The 17,156-nt window shown below is 40.0% G+C and overlaps 1 protein-coding gene across 1 annotated transcript; it reads right to left on the reverse strand.

Moving 5' to 3' along the window:
* Positions 1 to 230: 230 nt before the first annotated feature.
* On the reverse strand, positions 231 to 16,935 carry ube2v1 (ubiquitin-conjugating enzyme E2 variant 1). The gene is made up of 4 exons (XM_034167328.1): positions 16,868 to 16,935; positions 10,149 to 10,297; positions 4,575 to 4,697; positions 231 to 1,355 (listed from the first exon to the last, which is right to left on the reverse strand). Exons 1-4 carry the CDS (start codon positions 16,887 to 16,889, stop codon positions 1,209 to 1,211), a joined length of 441 nt encoding a protein of 146 aa, XP_034023219.1. The 5' UTR covers positions 16,890 to 16,935; the 3' UTR covers positions 231 to 1,208.
* Positions 16,936 to 17,156: the final 221 nt, after the last annotated feature.

A 17,156-nucleotide genomic window follows, 5' to 3' on the forward strand; every position in this document is an offset into this window, starting at 1 on the left:
GGTAACTGGTGAAAATTTCATTAAATCTGACTCAGGCCATCCACACACCACCACCTGATTTTCTCAGAGACAGCTCGTTAATCATATTCACACGCATGCACAAATACAGTTCATCACTTCTTTTCCTCTTTTTGTATCAACAAGCATGCACATGGTTTCTCAGTGGAATATACCTGGAATCCAAGAACAGTGGACTGAGTTGGGCTTTGGCAAATCATGACCCAAAGGCGTGAAAAAGTAAATGTTTAATTCAAATAAAACATGCAACAGGTCACCATCACCCCGTAGAGCCACCTCCATTATAAAACAGACATCCAACACTGTACAATGCGTTCAGTGGGCATTCACTGTCGAAGACACAAATCAGCAGAGTACACACAGGTCACACCAAGCAGAAAATAAAACAAGAACCAAAAAACTAACAAAAACAGGAAAACACAGTGATTCCTGCTGCAAATAATACAGTGGTGTTTCCAAAGAGCTGCCGAGCACACATTAACAATTCAACCTCACCATTCTCTGAAGGAGGCGGCACAAGGACCTGTAGCCTGCCCTGCCCCTTATAATCCATCACTATCACCACCACAAAGCACTATAAACTCCATGGCACACAGAAGACACGTCTGAGAACAGGAGTGGGATGTGGAGTGACTTTTTGAGTCATACATTGCTGAAAGTCACGTTACAGGAACACCTGTCATATTCACGTCACTGGGACCGCAAAAGCTGGAAATGCATGAAGAGACTAATGGAGCCTGGGAGAACGACCAGAGTGAGATTTAGTGTGACACAGTGAGGCCCGCTGTTCATAAAGCAGACTGGTACGAACATTTAACATCCATTTTTCAAGGGTGTTTGGAGGAGGAATGTTCCTTTACAGAGCAGTGATTTTTTTCCAAATACTAAAAAAACAATGCTCAGTACCGTGGAAGAATCCAGAATGTGGAACTGGCACACGCGACCAGGTCATTTATATAGAAGACAAAGATAAAAAATAAAATACAATTTAACAATACGTTGTAGTCTAATGTCTGATCTGCACAGTGAAATTGCAGGATAACTCAGTGCATCCTTCTCTGTCCAGCATCATATTCCCCAGGGAAGTTGTGAGTTGAGTCTTCGCTAACATGTGGTGATGTAAGTGGCTAAGACTGTGTTTGGCGTTTTGTGTGTGTGTGTGCGTTTTGCAGAGGGCAGCAGGAGGAGCATCAGTTGCTGTACAGCTGGCCCTCGGGCGGCTGGGGAAGCCTCATGTTCTCTTTTGTCGTCATGTGCCGTCTGATTTCCTGCAGCACCATCCGGATGTTGTACATGTTCTGCCACTTGGAAAGCGCCGCCACTGACTTTATATCCACCTGCAGGGGGATTTGAAGAAGATGAAGGAGGATGTGAAGAAATCTGCTGTGCAGTGAGACAGAAAGGTTAAACACAGAATCTGAAGATAGAGACTATTCATTTTAACATCCTTTATAAAGTCACTAACAAGGACTTTTAATTAAATTCTAGCACTGCTTGAATTCTTTTAATGATGCAAGTTTTAATTTGTAGATGGGAAGACACTGAGGGAGGGACTGTGACTTGTTTGGTTATTGGTTCATCAAGCCAACGTGGCCACCAGCCACTTCTGGCTCATCCCATTTCACTCGGGGTTGCCACAACAGATTTAACACGTCGGCTTTAGAAGGAACATGCGGTTTGCTTCAACAACAAAATCAGGGTATATGAAGCAGCAGTTCTCACATCCCTCCTTTATGGATGTGAAACCTGGACTCTGTACCAACAACATACAAAACAACTAGAAGCCTTCCACTTGGACTGTCAGATAAATATGTAACACAAAACAGCAAAACAAGACTCCAAACACTGAAGTACTTCAAAAATGCAGGCTACCAGGTACTGACAGCATGATCATGAATGTCCAGCTATGCTGGGCATGTAGTTAGAATGGACAACAACAGGATACCAAAGATGCTCTTTTTTTGGCCAACTCAGCACAGCAACAAGAAGTACTGGACAACCTCTCCTAAGCTACAAAGATACACCGAAGAAAAATCTCAAAACATTTAAGATTGATACTAAGATCTGGCAGACACTGGCTCAAGACAGACACAACTGGCGAACAGTATGTCACAAAGGGATGCGTGCCTTTGAAGAGTGCATGACTGAGGTCCTGCAGCAGAAACTTGCACACAAAAAGTCAGTGCCTCACTGCCCTCATCTGGTTGTGTACATGTATGCGTGATTTAAAACACAATGCTGTTGTTGGGCTTATCATCACACATGAGATGATGCCAACCCAGCATAAGCGCAGTCATCACAAACTGTTGAGACTTCTCTTACAAAGTGAAAGGGCAGGGTTCCAACAGATTTTCCATTTCAATCTTCCAGAGTTTTTCCAACCTTAAATTTTCAGACTTCATAGATTTTACCGTAAAAATGGCATTTAAAAAATATTTAAATATAACACAATGCTAAAATACCCTCGGCCGTATGAGTATTGTGTTCTTTATAATTTGCAATTGTTTAATTAGTTATCCTATTGTGATAACTAAGATCCTATTGTGTTACATACAATTTGTACATGTTCAAAAAAGCCCCTCTATCAATCAAAAACAATATTTATGTTTTAAAAGTGGAAGTAGTGCAAATCAAGGAATATTTATAGATCACCCTCTGTGCATTTGCAGGTATTAATGACACAAATTTAACTCCATAGGAAGTTAGTGGAAGTTAGCATGCACGCCAACATCTGCAAAATGTCTAGTAAATGACTCTAGAGGTGTTATCAGGATACAAAAACAGCATTTTCACTTTTACAAGTGTTTATTTCTCACTACCTTTTACATAATATATGAAAAAGAGGATATACTTACACACAAATAAAACTGAATTTTGCAGCTAGCTACCAGCCTGTGACGTCACCATGCTAATGTCAGTGAAATGTCTTGTAAATAAGTTCAGAGGTGTTATTAGATTAATATATACATGTTTCTCATAAATTATGTAAAAGCTAGCAGGAAATACACACTTCTATAATGGAAAACGCGGTTTTGTAACCTAATAACACCTCTGAACTTATTTACAAGACATTTTGCCCAAGGTTAGCATGGTGATGTCACTTCCTGCTGTAGCTACTTGCTAACAGCTTTGTTTCTGGTATATTATGTAAAATGTAGGAAGAAAGAAACACTTCTAAAACTGAAAATGCTCTTTATGGAAGCTTATAACACCTCTGGAGTCATTTACAAGACATTCTGCAGATGTTAGCTTGCAGGCTAAAAATCACTAACTTAAAGCTAACTTTCTATAAAGTGAAATTTCTCTCATTAATAACTGCAAATGCACAGAGGGTGATCTACAAATATTCCTTCACTTGCACAACATGAATAAATGATTATTTGATTTTAACAAATACAGTACAAATTGTACATAAGACAGTAGGATCTTAATAATTAAACAACTTCAAATTATAAAGAACACACTGCTCATACGGCCGAGGGTCTTTTAGCATGGAGTTATATTTTTATTATTACTTCTACTTTGTCATTTGATTTCTAAATGGACCACAATGGAAATGTGTTTTCACTTTCTTCTGTCATCCATGTATTTTTAACATATTTACAATTATATTATGTACTTGCATTGAACTTACTAAATAAAATCACGCACACGTGCTTTTAATATATAGATGATTTACTGCCCCCTGCTGGAATGGAGTGCAAGTCCAGAATGTAATTATTAACATCGACTGTTCAGTGTTCTTAGCTAATATCCGTAGTTTCTCCAAAAATATTAGTCCCATCAAAATTCCATTTTGGCAGCATTCATCCTTGACCCAAAACACATACATACCAAATGGCAAATGTCAGCTCCCTCCAGTTTGTCCATGATCTAAGTTATACACACACGCACGCACGCACGCACGCACACACACACACACACACACACACACACACACACACACACACACACAAGCAGAGCTTCTTGTCTTTTCTGCATTCTGCCGCAAGTAGGTACTCAGAAACACAGACAAGTGGCGGAAGGCATCAAACGCACTACACTTTTCACTCATGGTAATGGCAACATGACACTTAACCCACTCATAGTAAAAGCAACATCACACTTAAACAAACTGACTAAACCAATTGAACTACAATAACACAATAAATCAATAACACTGACAACAATGTTAAACCAACATGAACCGCATTAACACTTAAAACCCCAAAATCTCAAACTCCCATGGTGCACTGCAGCACAACGTCCATTATTCACTGTTGTTAGATAAAATCGCTAATTTCTCCAAAAATATTAGTGCTATCAACTTTCCGTTTTCACAGCGTTCATCCTTGATGCAAGCATGAAGCATACCAAATGGCAAATAGCAGCTCTCCCCAGTTTCTCCGTGACTGAAGTGATACACACACACACAAGCAAACACGCACACACAGGTCACTTGGCTATTATAATATATATAATACAGCCCCTACAGTGGACTGGATGTGGCTATATGTGGTAGGGAGAATTGACAATGAAGTGACAATAATGATGTCACGTGCCAGCTGTTGACTTACCACACCGGAGTTATGTACACCAGACAGGTTAATTTTGGTCACAAATCGGACATCAGGAGGGTACTCGGGATACCTGGGTCCACATTCTATTTTCAGACTGTATATCCTGCCCTCATAGGCTGTCTGTAATAACAGAAACATGACAGGTTTCACAGATTTCAATAATTTTATGACAACTGTTAACCACATTTTCAAATGATTGCACTCTAATTGCATTTGCAATAAGAGTGCACGGGGGAGACCGCCACGTGTCAACCGCTAACCCACGATGCGAACAGCCGGTGCACGAAGGTCTGAAAAGTAGGCTTCCCGTGGATGCACACTGGCTTCAGATCTGGTGTTTTATCGCTGTGAGCGCATGAAAAGCGTCACATTTATTTTCTTGCAAGCCTTCTCAACAGCACCAGGACTTTTCACGACCAGTGCGCACAGGACGGAGGAAGATGGTTTGATCAATCTTGTACTGACTGGTGATGCCTAATGTGGAGATGCTTCTGTGCAGCTGCAGAACGCCACATCACTTTTGGCATGTTGGTGAATTATTCAAAGCACTCGGGTGATATTGGCTCAGTAATAATATAAATGTCGGCGCTGCTGCTGCTTCTGCTGCTGCTTCTGCTGCTGATGGCAGTGACATAACAGGGCGCGCGCCAGAGATCCTGAACCCTCGCACTGTGCATAAGCACGGTGACAATTTTGGATGAAATATTCACTGGGCATGCGGTTGCTGACTTGTCTCACGCCCTCCCGAATCCTCGCATGGGTTTGCCAAAGCGCACAGTTGAACAGAAAATGACTGTCGCGTGGTGATGTAACCCCCAAAGTGAGACTTAAGGACATTTAAACAGGAGCTTTTTGATGTGAAGTTCAATAAAGCATGCACAATATTAAATTGTCATGTACACACAGATGACGATAATTCAGGCTGCTGCTGGTGGAAGCAGCCTGAATCATCAGTGATTCAACACAAATATGGCATTGGTACGCTTTTGCTTTTCAGTTCATATTTTGGAAGAAAAAGCTAAATTAACAAATTCCATTTATACTTAGAAAAATTTCTGATTGGAATAATTTGGTCGCTTGCTTCAACTGAGTGGTTTGCACTAGAGTCCGTGCATCACACACAGCAGGGAGAGGGGTGTGGCCACACCTCCTGCACTCAGGCACAAGACCACGCCTCCTTTAACACAGAATATGAAACTAGAGTGGCAATTAAATGAAATATGTCAGTTCTGTCTCTGATATTTGCAAAGCCATTGCTTATATATTTCAGTGGACGCTCCGGGCGGAAGCAGACGGCTCAGTCATTACCTGAATCAAACATGAGAAAGCGCCACAATAAATAAGGCAAGGATTTTTTTTAACCAAAGCATAATCATGAAATCAGCCAGGGAACAACAATTTACCCAGACTGACTTCAAATATGAGTAAATTAAGTATTTTTATTCATTTTTTGGTGGTTTCGTGTTGAGTTTTGTAAATGAGGAAAAGTGCTCCGTGACTGTCCTGAAAGTGCTTCATGTATTCAGACCAGGTGTACCATCGAGGGTTCAAGAAATGAAACTTCAGCCACTGACCGAACAAAAAATAAATGTATATAATTCTTTCACCAAAACATCAAATCTAGGCTTGCATCTTAGATGTACCTTCTGGCAAACTGTAGATGTAGTTTTTAGATCTGCACAATAAATGTTCTCAAAATTACATTATATCTGGTTTTGGTTTTTTGTTGTCGTTTTTTTATTTACCTTTGCTAAGGGACCCATTCAGAAATACTTACATTATAATTTTTACACTTAACTTTATATTGCGATATATACAGTTACCGTGAAGGGATTCACTTAATACCACAATATGAATTTTAGGTCATATCGCCCAGCCCTAGGAGGGAGTTGAGACTCAGTGTTGCTCAGTGGCAGCACCGAAACCTGAAAGGTCTGGAGAAGCTCTGTATAGAGAAGTGGACCAAAATCCCTGCTGCAGTGTGTGCAAACTTGGTAAAGAACAGGGATGCGTATCGAGAACCGGTTACTTTCGGGTATCGTTAAGAAATGATTCGATCCACCAACATCAATAAATCACTTTTTAACTCAACGATTCCCTTATCGGTCCTTCAGAGTGGCCGTTGTTTTTGGGGGTGTTTGTCAGGAAAATTACAATTTCTCTACATTGATTACAGACCCTGCAGCGGGTCTGTAATCAACTTTTCTGCAGCGCGGCTTTGCTTTGAACCTTGAACCAATCGAAGCAGTGCTTCGATCATTGCTTCGTTGATTCATTTTTTTCTTTCGCTTATCTTAATTTTCCCCCACTAAAACCCTAAAGAGCATATGGCTGAGTATTATTTACCTTTTTTATGTTAAACCGACCTGTTATGGTCTTCTGAAACAGTTGATAGATGTATTTTATAACTTAAAAATGGGACCGATGCTAACACGTTAGCATGTCTATGGCATTTTCAATGTTAAAGTTAGCATTAAGCAGTTGCAGCTGTCAAGCGTTTGTTGTCGTAAAAGAGTCAAATGTATTACAAATTGTAATTTTTTTTTATTTATTTTTGTTTATATATTAATAATCTAATGATTAGTTATTATATACAATTTTAGAGAAAGAGACAAAAAGAACCTGAACAGAAACAACAGAAAATATAAAGCCAACTAACAATGAACATACATAAATAAATAAATACATACAGAAATAAATAAGTGTTTCCTGTGAACACCTAGTGACTCTTACATCTCCATTTCATCCCTGTCTTATTTAAGTTTAATGACAGTTTGTTTCGCTCAAACCATATTTTCAATGTGTTAATTTCTTCAGTGATTTCCTCCAGAACTATCTGCCAAGATAGAAAACTGCTGCATCCTAGTAAGAGCAGAATACTACTGGAATGAATTTGAATAAGGAAAGTTGTTTTTTCCTCACTAAATGGATGCTGCACTCACTGCAGTTTATTGTCTGGAATAGTCCCAGATTGCATTTCGGAGCTTCTAGAATTCAAACATTTTTGTGCAGGTGGTGTTGGGGGGTAATTTTGTGTTTCAGCTTTTTTTTGTTTTTCACCACTTTCATCCATGAATATGTCAATCGTGAGTCACTTTTGTGCGGATTAAAGTTACTAACTGGGACTCCTGTCTTATTGCGAGAAAGAAACGAGAATCGTCCTCCGTTCTGTTCACACAGCTCCAAGCGCTGCGTGGCTCTCTGCTGAGTCAAGTTAGAAGGATAGAGTCCAGTCGGAATTAATAACTTCAAAGCGAAACACCATTTTGTTTAGTTTTATTTATGTCCAGAGATCAAGGATACAGTGGCCAATTTCATATTTATTTACTTTAAGACTCAATGAAATACATAGAAAACCTGTAAAGTCTACTTTTAGTACAAAATTCACAAGAGGTATCGATAAGGGAATCGATAAGGAATCGGATCGATAAGCAGAATCGATAATGGCATCGATATCGATCAAATCTTATCAATACCCATCCCTAGTCAAGAATGACAGGAAACATCTGACCTCTGTAATTGCAAACAAAGGCTTCCGTACCAAATATTAAGTTGTGTTTTTGTATTGTATCAAATACTTATTTCATGCAATAAAACTCAAATTATTTAAAAAGTATACAATGTGATTTTTTGGATTTTTTTTTTTTTTTTTAAGATTCTGTCTCACTCACAGTTGAAGTGTACCTACGGTAAGAATTACAGACCTCGCCATTCAAAATAGGTGGGAAAACTTGCAAAATGGACAGTGTATCACATACTTATTTTCCTCACTGTATATGTCATCCATCTGAAACACACCTGGTGCACAACTGAAGGAGAGTGAAATATATATCTTTTAAGCTTTCCCACGGAAGCTGTTAAGACTATGAACACTAGGGCTGGGCGATATGACTTACAATTCACAGTGCAATATAAATTGAATCCCTTCACGATAACGATATATATATATCGTGATATAAACTTAAGTGTAAAAATTATAATGGGTCCGAATGGGTCATATAGCAATTTAGCAAAGCTAAATTGATTAAAATAAATAAATAAAAAACAACAACAAAAACTCACTCACTCATTTTCAACTGCTTACTCCAATTAAGGGTCGCAGGAGCTGGTCATAGAGCGTTGAGGCGGGGTACACCCTGGACAGGACGCCGGTCTGTCGCAGGGCCACATATAGACAAACAAACACATTCACAGCCGCACACACAATCCACCTAACCAGCATGTCTTTGGATGTGGGAGGAAGCCGGAGCACCCGGAGGGAACCCACACAAACACGGGGAGAACACGAAAACTCCACACAGGAAGGCCAGAGGTGGGACTCAAACCCATGACCTTCTTGCCGTAACGCAACAGTGTTAACCACTAAGCCACCGTGCTGCCAACAACAAAAATTTATATAATTTTGAGTGCCTGACTCCCTGATTTGTTAGACATGTAATTTTGGGCATTGGAATGATTTCATTTTGTCATTCCTGCTTCTGCACAGCAGGAGGCCGTATTAGTTTGTCTGCTTTTGGTGGCGTTTAGTCTAGAAAGTCCTCAGAGACCACCCCATGTGAGTTAATGATTCTGATTGGCTTAGGTCCACCAATAAAAAAGGGGAAGGCTTGTTTTTTTCCCCTCTTTCTCTGCTCTCCTGCCCTGAGACAGAGCTGATTCTGAATGAGGAAATGAGACTGTTTACAGTGGCTTTCTGCAAATAAGTGGACCAAATATGACCTTGTATAGAGCTTGAAGCGTGTACTTTTAAAACGCATTGAAACGGAGACTGAGTCTGGTGAATTTAATGGGAGAACCGCTTAGTTAGGTCATTTGACTTTTACCGTCAAGCGACTCCAGAGGGAGAAAACAGCTTATAATTTTACACTCTTACAAGGAGAGGTTTTAATCTATCGAGATGGAGCCTGTGACCAAAGCACTGACTGCAGCCTTTTCCAGTCGTTCAGAGTCACTCAGGAAGATATGATGACATCATTAACAAGTATTATTGCAATTGGTCGGTGGAGTCTAAATCTCTACAGTCGGCCAAATTTATATAATTTCTATCGTCAACCGAATATATCACGCACCCCTAACACTCGGAAGTGACTGCATAATTTTGCAAATTTGGATGAAATTTTTAAACAGCTCGAAAATTTCACCTCGATTTCAAAATTTGTGCCGATAATGGCCGTAGCTCCTGCGTATACCAAGTTTGTTCAACACTGACAAAAGTTGGATCAATAGGTTATGCTTATGCTGTGATGCTTCAAAACACACCCCGATTTGTGATTCAGGATCAACCAGGAAGGAGCAGTGCTCTGTGGAATAGGGGTATAAAGAACTGTATTTCATTCATCCTAAATTGATCATTTAAAAAAATTAAACAGCTTCTGCAGCCCCAGGGCCATCTCGTTGATTTATAAACAGATTTTGTTTTAAAGAGGCCTGAAAATGAACTTGCCACATCAGGCAAGACGGGGAACCATTCACGCATCAGTGTTGAACAGACAAGCATTACTGTTGAGCTTTGTTCATGTGAAGCTCAGTGTGATGATGTGTAAAAGAATTGTAGGTCTGATGTTTGTTTACCTTGGCCGGGCCGAGGATCATGCCATTCCAGTGAGTTAGTGACATGTCGTCGTCATTTGCAAGGCCCCAGCTCACTGTACCATCCCCACTTCCCTTCTGACCTTCCTCCAGCTCCTCCAGCAGCCGAAAGCTGCGAGGAACTGTGACGCCTTCACACAGAAAAAAACAAAAGTAATTTGATTTACTTCTGCAACACAATGACATATTCATTCATATTCTGCAGACATGTTTAATGACTTCTTGCACACAATCAGTCACAAGGTTTTGTGCTCAATTCCAACATGGCTGTCTGGGTTTTCTGTGGGTACAGTCCAGAAACAAGTAGACCAGATAACTGGTGACACGAAATTGTCCACAGGTGAGAGTGAATAGAGGCAATCTAAGTAGATTAGCCATCTGCCCACAGTATACATGCATGTCACTCAATGCTGGTATAAGGCCTAGTTCAAAAATAATGAAGCCAAAGTGTGACAACCATCAAAATATAAAAGTGATCTTTTTTGTGAAATGTTATCATTTTAAGTATGGTTATATATCAGTTTCAATATTTCTATTGGTCTCGGTTCAGTCATTGCTAGAAATTATCAGTGCATATACAGTAAGGAAAATAAGTATTTGAACACCCTGCGATTTTGCAAGTTCTCCCACTTAGAAATCATGGAGGGGTCTGAAATTTTCATCTTACGTGCATGTCCACTGTGAGAGACATAATCTAAAAAAAAAAAAAAAAAAAATCTGGAAATCACAATGCATGATTTTTTAATAATTTATTTGTATGTTGCTGCTGCAAATAAGTATTTGATCCCCTACCAACCAGCAAGAATTCTGGCTCACACAGACCTGTTAATTTTTCTTTAAGAAGCCCTCTTATTCTGCACTCTTTATCAGTATTAATTGCACCTGTTTGAACTTGTTACCTGTATAAAAGACACCTGTTCACACACTCAATCACACTCCAACCTGTCCACCGTAGCCAAGACCAAAGAGCTGTCTAAGGACACCGGGACAAAACTGTAGACCTGCACAAGGCTGGGATGGACTACAGGACAACAGGCAACCAGCTTGGTACAAGACAACAACTGTTATGATTATTTATTAGAAAGTGGAAGAAACACAAGATGACTGTCAATCTCCCTCGGTCTGGGATTCCATGCAATATCTCACTTTGTGAGGTAAGGATGATTCTGAGAAAGCTCAGAAATACACAAGAGGACGTGGTCAATGACCTGAAGAGAGCTGGGACCACAGTCACAAAGATTACATTAGTAACACATGATGCTTTCATGGTTTAAAATAAGTTTTAAATGAGACCAGAATAGAGCTTTTTGGAATCAACTCCACTTACCATGTTTAGAGGATGAGAACACCCTCAAGAAAACCATCTCAACTGTGAAGCATGGGGGTGGAAACATCATACTCTGCGGTTGCTCTTCTGCAAAGGGGACAGGACGACTGCACCGTATTGAAGGGAGGATGGATGGGGTCATGTATTGCAAGATTGTGGCAAACAACCTCCTTCCCTCAGTAAGAACATTGAAAATGGGTCATGGCTGGGTCTTCCAGCATGACAATGACCCCAAACACACAGGGCAACTAAGGAGGGGCTCTGTAAGAAGCATTTCAAGGTCCTGGAGTGGTCTGGCCAGTCTTCAGATCTGAACCCAATAGAAAATCTTTGGAGGCAGCTGAAACTCCAAACCTGAAAGATTTAGAGAAGATCTGTATGGAGGAGTGGACCAAAATCCCTGTTGCAGTGTGTGAAAACTTGGTCAAGAACTACAGGAAACATTTGACCTCTGTAATTGCAAACAAAGGCTACTGTACCAAACATTGATTTTCACAGGTGCTCAAATACTTATTTGCAGCAGTAACATACAAATAAATTATTTAAAAAAAAAAAATCATACATTGTGATTTCCGAATTTTTTTTTAGATTATGTCTCTCACAGTGGACAAGCACCTAAGATGAAAATTTCAGACCCGACCATGATTTCTAAGTGGGAGAACTTGCAAAATCGCAGGGTGTTCAATTTCCATTCAATTTCAATTTTCAATTTATTTTCATTTATATAGCGCCAAATCACAACAGAGTTGCCTCAAAGTGCTTCACACAAGTAAGGTCTAACCTTACCAACCCCCACAGCAACAGTGGTAAGGAAAAATTCCCTCTGAGGAAGAAACTTCAAGCAGACCAGACTCAAAGGGGTGACCCTCTGCTTGGGCCATGCTACAAACATAAATTACAGAACAATTCATGGACGAATATACAAGAAATGCTATTGGCGCACAGGACAGGAGGGTCGCCAACACAAATACAATTCCCATCTCTGGATTGGAGCTGCACCTTAAACAGAGAGAAAAAACAGAATCAGGCATCAGAAAGACAAAAAATACTGCATAATTTGCCAGCATTAAGCAACAAGAAAAACAGAGAAATATTAAGGTGATTGCCGGCTGCTAGCCTTAAACTTCACTAAAAGACCCAGAATTTAGGTAAAGTTGAGGCCGCAGCCTGCTCCAATTATTAATAAATGAATTAAAAGAGTAAAAAGCGTAAAAAAAAACTGTACCAGTATGCTAGCCATATGAAAGGGAAAATAAGTGCATCTTAAGTCTGGACTTGAAAATCTCCACAGAATCTGACTGTTTTATTGACGCAGGGAGATCATTCCACAGAACAGGGGCATGATAAGAGAAAGCTCTGTGACCCGCAGACTTCTTATTCACCTTAGGGACACAAAGTAGTCCTGCACCCTGAGAACGTAAAGCCCGGGCCGGTACGTAAGGTCAGCTAGGTAGGGAGGTGCCAGTCCATGAATAATTTTATAGGTTAGTAGAAGAACCTTAAAATCTGATCTCACTGGGACAGGAAGCCAGTGAAGGGAGGCCAAAATGGGTGTAATGTGGTTGTACTTTCTGCTTCGTGTCAAAAGTCTGGCTGCAGCATTTTGAACCAATTGGAGAGCCCTAATGCTAGACTGCGGTAAACCAGAAAATAGAACATTGCAGTAGTCCAATCTAGAAGAGATAAATGCATGGATCAGGGTCTCAGCATCAGCCACAGACAATAATACTTATTTTTCAAATACTTATTTTCCTCACTGTATATACTATAATAATGTGCAGGAGCGTAACGCTTGCAACAACAGTTGGAGGTATGTTCTTTAGTCTGCAGAAGCCTGAAACAAAGAAATTCTGTCCATTAGTTCCTGGTATTATTGAACAAGTAATATAATTATTCTATTGAGGCAGAGTAGGAGATATAACTAAGGTTTTGACACAAATAAATCAAGGACTTATTCTCAGTGTTACACTTGCAACAGTTTTACCTTGCTTTAGAAACATGGTGTTTTTTCAATCCCAACATGATAAAACTCAAAGTTATACTTGTTTCTCAATCAATTGTGTGTTAGTATGAAGCACAAACAAACAAACTGACAAAATACAAGGTTATTTCTTTAACATTCAACTTTAAATGATAATGCTAAATATCAATGTCACACAAAATTGATGAAAAAAGTGCTATTTTTGGGGTAAATTTCATGCATATCTCTGGAACCATGCGGAATTTTCCCATGAAATTTTCAGTAAGAGATTATAGGCAACTCACAGATAAAGCTGGATGGTGCTAAATAAAATAATGGCTTGTTTATGTCAAATGCAATGCAAATCAGCAGTTAGGCTTCACTATTTTTGAACTAGGCCATAATCTCCAGCTCCTTAATAACCTGAAAACAATGTCATTAAAAAAAATAGTTACACCTCTCTGTGACAAAGTTAAACATCTTTGAACCACATCATCAATTGAAATGGGGCTATTACAATGGCTATGTCCACAGGTGCTGGTGGGAAAACTTTTGTTTCACTTAACATTTCAATGGATGGCTTGGGCTGGATGGGAAATTATGCATCTATCAAAAAAGCATCTATCTAGGGACAGAGCGTCTGAGAGGAACGGAGTCAAGGGGGGCCCTCTGGAAATTAAAAAATAATAATAAATGCTTTGCAACACATTTTTGGTACTTTGAGGCATAAAGGTTTGTTTTACACAGATGCTTTTATACAAGCACAATCAATTTGCTATCTCAAATCTGGATGCATACAGTGACATTTCTTTCATATAACGGTGATGGATGACTTGGATTCAAATAATGTAACAGTGATGATGGATAGTCATTGTTTGAGTCCAAATCATTATCCATCAGTGTGATATTGTAAGAAATGTTATTTATATTTTGCTTTGAGGTTTTTATATTACAAATTTTGTATAACAAGATAGAAAATCTTAGAAATGACATCTGAAAGAAACAGATATCAAAATTTACCATTCTTAAAACTTGAATTTTAAATGTTCTAAAATTATTTGAGGAGTGTTTAAGATGGTGATACTTTTCTTCCTACAGGTTAGCTGTACACATTTTGTGTCTGAACTGATCCTGAAGCAGCCAGCAGCCTGTTCCTTCGCTCCGGAGTTTTCTCATTGGCCACTGATTGAAAAGCGTGACATAATTAAAAGGCACACCCTAAACGACTATTAGCTCTTTCAACTCTGCTCCCTTGTGGAATCACAGGCTGCATTTGTTGCCAATAGGTTTGGATTAAATGTTAATTTTATGTGCTAAAATATTGCCTCTCTCTCTCTCTATATATATATATATATGTTTCGTAATGGTTTTAGGCATTGCGCTATGTTGAAAACAGCAACAGCAGCAGCTCGGTTCAGCCCAGCAGCGCAGCTCAACAACGCAGATATGTGTAACTTTCAACACTAATATTTCAGAATGTGTGGGTGTCAGAGTAAGTTTAATACTTTCCTGACATGATTTAATGTTAATTAATTTTACTGGTTCGATATCCAGGTCAGAATGGCATTTTAACATGTATTTTGCGAGTGTTTTTCTGAGTGTGTTCAGTCGCGAATCCCCATTGAAAATGCATTAACATCGGGGAACTTCTGCAATATTTTGCCCGGTTAGGAGGTGTCATGTCGCTGTCCATGAAGGGATGTTCGCGTTTAGTGAGCAAGCACTAGTAATCATATATAACCTCTTTGTTGGTGTCTCTAGCAGGGAATCTCAGAACGAGGCTCATCTCCCCCCCCAACCAGTGAAGTCACCCGCCTGACCTGCATGAATGGCGGCAGCCGGTCAATGTCAAAGCCTCTCAGATCATGACTAAAACAAGGTTTTCTGTAGATGTTTTATGGTCTTTAGTGTTTCTTGAACTATCAAAAGAACACATTTTTGTGTTTATTCATGCTATAAATAATCCGTGGGCGTTTCTGTTCCCCTTTAAAGTCAATATCACCCATTCAGTCTCTATAGGCACTTACTCCAGTCAAGGGTCTGGAGCCTATCCCAGCAGTCACAGAATGTGAGGCGGAGTAGACTTTGAACAGGATGCCAGTGTGCCGCATGACATTCACACACCAACGACCAATTTAAAGTTTCCAATTCACCTCACCTGCATGTTGTGGGAGGAAGATGGATGGATGGATGGATGGATCCCACAAATACAGTGAGAACATGCAAAATCCACACAGAAGGAACCAAGTGGGAAATGATCGCAAGACCTACTTGATACGAGGCAGCAGTGCTAACCACTAATCCACCGTGCCACCCATCCCTAATCCAGACCGTATAGAGGGTTTTCAATCACGTAACCGATTTGCTGCAGGACAGGTGCCGTCTCCATTCTGGATTACAAGGAGGCTGGCAAAAATGAAGAGAATGTCCGGTTATTATGATGCTTTAAATACTCGAGATAAAGCTATTTATCGTGATAGATGTGTAGCAGTTGGTTCAGTGGATCCGTATCTTATACCAGATAGTGAATTTAGTGTTGATGTTATGAACTGGCCGACAGTGTCACACTGCGATATTGTGAACTAGGAAGCTGCCAACCAGGTCAGCCTCGCCGGCTTCCTGCAGAGCATCACAGCGGCGCTCCGAAAGCGGAGGTCGTCTTTAAGTCTTGAGCGATTTCTCTCACCAGGCGCTGGAAGGGCAGCTTGCGGATCAGCAGCTCAGTGCTGGAGGACCACAATGTAAATAAGCATCCGTCTTGGAAGCGTTCTTGTGTTATCCTCGGCAGTATTTTTATGTATTCTTATATAATTTTATTGCCGAATAAAATAAAATAAAATTCTGGTAGCGGCGGATTTCTCTCTGCGCCACGATGCTGTGAGGCTTCTTCACACCGACGTTAAAGCTTCTGCAATTGTTCGCCAAATGCACGTAGTGTATCACAGCGGCCACCGCGTCGTAATCCAGAATGGCCGCGGGACACAAAATGACGTGACCGATACGTCACATGAAAACCCTCTATATATGCCACCGCACGAGGACAACAGTAAGAAAAACATCCAGTGTGCGATACTTCCAGGTTCTAGCAACATTCTATTAGATATATGCGGCAAGTAATTAGTCATTTCAACATTCCGCGCGTTTAAACAGGCAAATAATGTTAACGTATCTCCACATAAAAGGATCAGTGTTTTGTTTCGATGAAATATCAGGAGTCTTTTTTTTTTTTTTTTTTTTTTTTTTTGCGACTCCAACACTGTGAGCCACTTTAGCTTCAGCCGCAGTTGGTGGCAGCTTTATCCCTCAAAACAACTTTTCTCTACACTCACGCTTTCTGTGATCACAACGGACAAAGTGCAGTCACCGAACCAAAAACACCGCAAACCGGCTGAACTGTGCAAGATACCCGCTTACCAGATGAGACGGCGCCCGCCATCTTTGTCACCGAATAACGGAACAGCGCCTACGTCACTGTCGCCTGCGCGTGACCGCCGTAAATTAAATAATAATTTTTAAAAAGCAAAAATTTTAGTTTCAAAGTTTGTTTTTCGCTGAGCTTATATTTTATTTTTATTTTTATTTATTTTATGTTTTATATTTAGTCTTTGCTGCTACTGACTGGTTGTCACCAGCGAAGTTTCGTTGTTTATTACAATGACAATAAAGTCTCATCTCTCTTGTCTCTTATCTCATCTCTAATATT

This window comes from Thalassophryne amazonica, chromosome 3 (assembly GCF_902500255.1).
Source record: "Thalassophryne amazonica chromosome 3, fThaAma1.1, whole genome shotgun sequence".
Lineage (NCBI taxonomy): Eukaryota > Metazoa > Chordata > Actinopteri > Batrachoidiformes > Batrachoididae > Thalassophryne > Thalassophryne amazonica.